Source organism: Gossypium hirsutum, chromosome D10, assembly GCF_007990345.1.
Source record: "Gossypium hirsutum isolate 1008001.06 chromosome D10, Gossypium_hirsutum_v2.1, whole genome shotgun sequence".
Taxonomy (NCBI): Eukaryota; Viridiplantae; Streptophyta; class Magnoliopsida; order Malvales; family Malvaceae; genus Gossypium; species Gossypium hirsutum.
The window spans coordinates 65,464,158-65,471,288 of record NC_053446.1 but is presented as its reverse complement, the minus strand read 5'-3'; the positions used below and the strand labels follow the sequence as shown (position 1 = coordinate 65,471,288).

The 7,131-nt window shown below is 35.5% G+C and overlaps 2 protein-coding genes across 2 annotated transcripts; both read left to right on the top strand.

Moving 5' to 3' along the window:
• Positions 1–822: 822 nt before the first annotated feature.
• LOC107934969 (disease resistance protein L6-like) lies at positions 823–1,619 on the top strand. Its single transcript, XM_016867495.2, has 2 exons — positions 823–1,031; positions 1,115–1,619. Exons 1-2 carry the CDS (start codon positions 823–825, stop codon positions 1,617–1,619), a joined length of 714 nt encoding a protein of 237 aa, XP_016722984.2.
• LOC107935444 (disease resistance-like protein DSC1) lies at positions 1,101–3,758 on the top strand. Its single transcript, XM_041103659.1, has 2 exons — positions 1,101–2,847; positions 3,237–3,758. The coding sequence occupies exons 1-2, from the start codon at positions 1,870–1,872 to the stop codon at positions 3,642–3,644; spliced, it is 1,386 nt and encodes a 461-aa protein (XP_040959593.1). The 5' UTR covers positions 1,101–1,869; the 3' UTR covers positions 3,645–3,758.
• The last annotated feature ends 3,373 nt before the right edge of the window (positions 3,759–7,131 follow it).

The following is a 7,131-nucleotide window of genomic DNA, read 5'->3' as shown; positions in this document are numbered from 1 at the left end:
TGATATAGGCACCCCCTCCATTGGATCCACTTTAACTCAAGAGAGACTCAACAAGAAGAAAGTACTTGTTGTCCTTGATGATGTTGATGACTCAGACCAAATAGATTATATGGGTGTTAAACATTTTGGTTATGGAAGTAAAACCATTATAACATCAAGAGATAGACAAGTGCTCGAGAGTGGAGGAGCTGACACAATACATGAGGTGAAAGGGTTAAATGAGAACAATTCTCTTCAACTTTTTTCTACCTTTGAGTTTAAGCAGTTGAATCCCCCAGTTGGTTTTGAAGATCTATCCCGTAGGTTTGTAAAGTACACACAAGGCAATCCACTTGCTCTTAAAGTAAAAGATAATCTGGCGTGCAAGTAACACCAGTGTTGACTAAAGGATAGTTGGCTAAGCTCAAGTCGTCGCCTGTGCTTTTGCCTAGGCCTTCAATCTCTTTCCCATTTACACTTTTTCTTCTTACAATAATACCACAACCCAAGCAAAACTCACTTGCTATATTTGTTCTCTCTTTTGCTTCAAGCACACTATCAATACTCTTTCATGGGTTCTTCTTCTTCATCTTCTACTCTAATGAAGTATCATGTTTTCTTGAGCTTCAGAGGTGAAGACACGCGCCTTAATTTCACCACTCACTTACTTCAAGCTTTGAAAGACGAGGGACTTGATGTTTTCTTCGATGAAGAAAAACTGGAAAGGGGGACCAGCTTTCACAAGCACTTTCTCGAGCAATTGCAGTCTCAAATATCTCAATCATCGTTTTGTCTGCAGACTATGCCTCTTCGAAATCATGCTTGGTTGAACTCTCTGACATCATGGACCGCTATAGCGTCGAACATACTGTTCGTCCCATCTTTTACCATGTTAACCCCTCTGATGTGGTGAAAATTGATGGGAGTTTTAAGAAATCCTTTGATGAGCATAAAACAAAGAGGTCAGTTGATGAAGTGAAACAATGGGAAACCGCTTTTGCTGAAGTTGGTAAATTACAAGGGTGGCATATAGATGGAAGCAGGTCGGATGGGTAACTATATTTGTCTCATCTCCTTATATTTGACTTATCTTCGTTTTGGATTTCATATATATACTTCTTCTATTATTTGCTAGACCTGAAACCCAGTACATCAAGGATATTGTTGCGTATGTTATGCAAAAGTTGATGAAGCATCAAGTTTTCTTAAGCTTAGGTGAAGACACACGCCTCAACTTCTCCAATCACCTAGTCAATGCTTTGGAAAAAGTAGGAATTAATGTCTTCCCCGATAACGAAACACTGAAAAAAGGAGAGAAACTTCCACCAACGTATTCTCGAACAATTTCGGCCTCAAATCTCTCAATCCTCGTTGTATCTAAAGCCTATGCTTCTTCAAAATCATGCTTAGGTGAACTTTCTGACATCATGGATCGCAAGCACAATCCCAATGACAAACATATTGTTCTTCCCGTCTTTTACCATGTTGATCCTTCCGATGTGCGAAATAGTGGTGGGCATTTTAAGACATCCTTCGAAGAGCATGAATCAGAGCAACCAGCTGATAAATGGAAAACTGCTTTTGCAGAGGTTGGTAAATTAAAAGGGTGGCATATAGAAGGAGGCAAATTTGACAGGTAACTATATTTTTCTCATCTTGTTATTTTCAACTTATCTTTGTTTTAGATTTCATATTTACTTTTTACATTTTTTATTGTTTTCTAGACCTGAAACCGAGTACATTAAAGATATTGTTGAATATGTTATAAAAAAGTTTACGAATATTGGGTTTGAAAGTGCTTCTGAAGAATTGGTTGGAATAGAATATCAGAAAAATGCGATTTTGAAGCTGATTAAGCAAAAAGACTGTCGTGTAATAGGACTTTGGGGAATGGGTGGTGAAGGCAAATCAACCCTTGCTGAGGCTGTATATAAAAAACTCTCTTCAGAGTTTGAAACTCATTGCTTTCTTCAAAATGTTAGAGAGGAAATAAAAAAACAAGGGAAGGAATCTTTACGAAATAAATTTCTTTCGGGATTATTGAAATCGAATGTTGATATAGGCACCCCCTCCATTGGATCCACTTTAACTCAAGAGAGACTCAACAAGAAGAAAGTACTTGCTGTCCTTGATGATGTTGATGACTCAGACCAAATAGATTATATGGGTGTTAAATATTTTGGTTATGGAAGTAAAACCATTATAACATCAAGAGATAGACAAGTGCTTGAGAGTGGAGGAGCTGACACAATACATGAGGTGAAAGGGTTGAATGAGAACGATTCTCTTCAACTTTTTTCTACCTTTGCGTTTAAGCAGTTGAGTCCCGCAGTTGGTTTTGAAGATCTATCCCGTAGGTTTGTAAAGTACACTCAAGGCAATCCACTTGCTCTTAAAGTTTTGGGTTCTGATTTAAATAAAAGAAGTAAAAATTATTGGGAAAGTAAGGTGGAGAAGCTAAAGGACTGTCCCCCAGAAAAAAAAATTTCAGAGGTTTTGAAAAGTAGTTATGATGGGCTAGATTTAGTAGAGCAGAATATATTTCTTGACATTGCATGCTTCTTTAAAGGGGAACCCATGGAAAGAGCAAAACTTATTCTAAGTAGTTGTTATACGGGTGTAGAGTGTGGAATAAACAAATTGGTTGACAAATGCCTGATCAATGTCTCATCTTCTACTAATTTCTCTCTTGATTATTTTGATTATTCTACAATGTGGCCATGTAAATTATTACGAGATGCAATTGATATGCATGATATGCTTGAAGAGATGGGTAAGGACATTGTTTGTCAAGAATCTAAAACCCTTGGTAAGTGCAGTAGACTATGGAATCCGAAACACGTGGAAGAAGTGCTCAAATATAATAAAGTAAGCACTAATTATATTTTTTAATATACTTTAATGAGATATTGTCATTTGGTTGAATGCCACTATATCAACCTATACATTTGATATCATATCAAGTATTATCCCTTTTAATTAGTATTTAAAAAATAAAATAATTATCATCATACTGGACACATAATGACTATGTCTTAGGTATAATGTAGAATCTGCTCAAGGTTTATGACTTTGTTAAATACTTAATGCATTGATTTGAAAAAATAAAAACAAAAGAAAAGAAAACACTTTCTGTATGTAAAAGTGCTCAATTAGTCTACGTCTATCCTAATATAATTATTTTTTTATGAGTTATTTAATGAAATGTCTATAAATTTCTCCATGCTAATATTTGATAAATTGGTTTTTGTTATCAGGGAACTGATCGAATTCAAGGAATAAAGGTAGCCTTGTCACGTATGGGTAACCTATTATTCCAACCTTCTGGTTTTGAAAGCATGATTAATCTTAGATGTATTTTCTTCTATTTTCCTCGGAGTTGGTTGAGGAAAGAGCATGAGGATTATAAGAAGCTACATACATACCAAGATGATATTATCTCTCTTCCGAATGAGCTAAGGTATCTTGTATGGCATTATTACCCCTTCAAATCTTTATCATCAAGTTTTAATCCAAAGAACCTTATTACATTGGAATTACCATATGGAAACATGGAGCAACTTTGGAACGAAGTTCATCAGGTATATATACTTTTATACTTTCTTCATCCAAGAATTTTTTTAAGAGCACTACACCAAAACAGGTTTTTAGCGACTTTTTTTTAGGCCTGTAGCGGCGCTTCTTAGCGCCACTAAAGGTGTTTGCGACGCTTCCACAAGTGCCGCAAAAAATGCCGCTAACGACAACGTCGCTATGTTTGCAGCGTTTAAAAAAATAAACGCCGCTAAAGGTCATGTTCTTTAGCGGCGCTTAGAAATAAACGCCGCTAAAGATCATGTTCTTTAGCGGCACTTAGAAAAAAACGCCGCTAAAGATCATGTTCTTTAATGGCGTTTAAAGAAAAACGCCGCTAAAGATCATGTTCTTTAGCGACGCTTGAAGAAAACCGTCGCTAAAGGGCATGTTCTTTAGCGGCACTTTATACACAAACGCCGCTATAGGGACACGACTTTTAGCGGCGCTTTTATAAAAAAACGCCACTAATTTGGGATTTCTGTAAAATAAAAATTTCCATTTTTTCAGCCCTCCTGTAGCAACAAATCAAAAGCAACCAGATCTAAACCAGCCAAAAGCAATAAAGTTATATAATATTTCAAATTAAATGAATAAAATAATATTAATATCAATAAATAAAAGTGAATTCATATTATTTTTAAAAAAATGTTAAAAGTTGAAATGATAAAAATATTTATGCAATACTCTATGACGCGGAATTTGCGACTGCTGAAACATCTTCAACATACTCTGAAGCTACTGTTGGAGTTCGTCGTACTTTCTGCTCTGCTCTGCTTCTCTCGAGTCCGCATCTGCTTTAAGTTTTAGTTGGAGTTCTTCATATTTCTTTTGAACCTCTGTTTCTCTCACTGCAGCCTCTGCTTCTCTCACTGTAGCCTCTGCTTCTCTCGCTGCAGCCTCTGCTTCCCTCGCTACCGCCTCTACTTTAAGTTGTAGCTGGAGTTCTTCATATTTCTTTTGAACCTCAACTGTGGTCGCTTGCATCTGAGCAATCTGGTCTTTTAACCTCTGAACTTCAGCTTGAGCCTGACTCCCCGAAGCCATGTATTGCTGCGAGCTGGATCCAAAATATTGGGTTGGGCTAGCAAAAGATTTTTGAAATCGAACCCGACCATACCTTTTAAGACCCAAAACTTCAGTAATAATTTGGTTAACAATGTCTTTGGGATGAACAGAACTATCACTAGAAGCAATCGCTTCGTACTCCGCATTTTTATTCTTTAGTTTTTCCGAATAAATAAATCACATAGTTAAGAACGCAATATATATTAAAAAAAACAAATGCAACATAACAATAGTCGCATTACAAGCAATGAATTAAACCATTAGAAAATAAACACTATAAATAACTAAAACAAGTCAAACGGTATTAAGTAAACGTACCATAATTTCACCAGCTTCAGGAGTCATAGCAGATCCATCTTTCTTCCTATGTGTAATTTCAAAAAGTTGAAGGCGTCCAACTTTTTGACCGGACGACAGTTCCTACAATATAGTAGTAAAAATATTATTTAATGGAAAGTTATACATATTTGACAATATTAAAAAATTAAAAATACCTCCGCCTCAGCTACACATGCAAAACTTCTTGACCCGGCTGTGTGAGTGAATTTTTGTTTATGCCTGCTGCTTTTTCCAACTCGTTCACGATCCTACGTTATGAAATTTTTAGTACGTAAATAGTAAATACTATAAACCAAAATAATTACAATAATTTGGAAGTACGTCATACCTCGCCTTTCTTCGAATGCCAAAATCTAACCGCATCTTCCCATTGGTACCTCAGCATACCCGGCGGGACATTTTGTAATTTCTCATCGAGGGTTGTTTTTTTCTTATAATAATATTTCTTCAAAGTATTTTTATATTCTCTCCATCTTTTTCCCAATGCCTTCTTTACATAAGCATCCAAGACCTCTAAAACAAACCTCGCCTACAAAAAACACAAGTTAATAAAGTAAATATAAATGAAACTATTTCCCAAGTATTATAAATGACATTAACATTTTGTTACCTTAATATTATCGAGGGCTTGGTTTTTGTTGCTATCGGGCATTTGATTCCATGACTCGTAGTTGATAGGCAACATATCCGTATTTCGTGCTAAAATTCTCATGTATCCTGCTAAAAGTCGAGCTTCTAATCCAACAGGCTGACCAAAACTGTTTCTGCATACATTGACACACTCAACTAGATCTAACTTGTATAAATCTCTAAGTAGCGTACGTCCTCGACCTCTGCGTGTCCCACCATTTTCAGCTGCAAATGGTATATTATAATATAAGAATTTGAAAAATAAATCAATTATAAGTCAACACGCATGTAAATTAAATATAAAATTACTTTGAACTTCTGTAGGATCCTCAGGTGTAATCGGAACATTCGAAGATCCAATTACTATTTGTTGTTCAGTACTATTTGTTTCTGTCGAGTTTGGATCATTTTGAACAATGCTTCCCCTTGGAATTTTTCTTCTAGGCATTTTATCTGCAATACACATAAAATAGTTGAAAACTTAATAACTAATTACAACAATAACAACACATATAAAATAGTTGAAATATATAGTAAGACCAAGATTTAAATTATGATATTACATATAATTAAACAATCGTAAAATCTTACTACGCCATTAGTCGTAAATATCTTCATCCGTATCTTGACAAACCCATTGAAATTGTGTAATAGTACTAGGGATATTATCGTTTAAGTTTTGTTCTGGAAAGGGCAAAGTTTTTGATCTGTCGTTGATGTTATCTCTACTTCCACTGCCCATGTCAAACAAGTCTCTAGGGATGTTACGGAGTACAACGTATCAACCCTCATCAGTTGGATCTTTTGAGTAAAAAACTTGTTTGACTTGAGATGAGAATACATGCGGCTCATCTATCAGTTGTTGTCCTGTGTGAATCAATCGAGCGAAGTTCACCATTGTAAAACCAAATTGATCTTGCTTAATTCCACAAGCAGTATTAACATCGGCCCAATCACCTCGAAATAAGACAACTTTCCATTTGCCATAGTAATCCAACTCAATTATGTCAGTAAAAAGTCTGAAATATTCCACATTTCCCTCGACAGGATTATTGTCCCTAGCACTAGCATAACTTGTAATTGAGGAATTAACAACTATTCCACAATTTTGCATTCTCCTCAACCTCTCGCGATATTTTGTATGAAATCTGAATCCGTTGATGAGGAACGCACTATATCTTTTAACCACTTGATTTGGACCTTGGGAGAGCCATTTAACTTTGTCGTTTACGTTCTTCCCACTCCAAACCTATTGAATGGAAAGTAAACTGAGTAATTAAAAATGTTATAAGAAAACATTATTATTTGTAAGCGGAAGCTCCAACTGCATACCGTTGGGCTTAACCATTCATGAAAAGATTCTGTAAACAACTTATTGATATCTCGATATTGTGTTCTTCGGGAGCGCGAACGAGATCTCAACATTTGTTTGTACTCACTATGTTAAAAAATGTTCACTTTGTTAGAAGATAATCAATTTTTAATTTGATAAATATTTATCAAATTTGTAGAACTTACTTCCGTAAAGGTTCCATTAATTCG

Bases quoted from the DNA above. Each gene is read 5' to 3' on its own strand.
- LOC107934969 (XM_016867495.2), top strand. From the start codon at position 823: ATGGACCGCTATAGCGTCGAACATACTGTTCGTCCCATCTTTTACCAT. The intron at 1,032-1,114 runs GTAACTATATTT...ATTATTTGCTAG, and splicing joins GATGGAAGCAGGTCGGATGG to ACCTGAAACCCAGTACATCA.
- LOC107935444 (XM_041103659.1), top strand. From the start codon at position 1,870: ATGGGTGGTGAAGGCAAATCAACCCTTGCTGAGGCTGTATATAAAAAA. The intron at 2,848-3,236 runs GTAAGCACTAAT...TTTTGTTATCAG, and splicing joins AAGTGCTCAAATATAATAAA to GGAACTGATCGAATTCAAGG.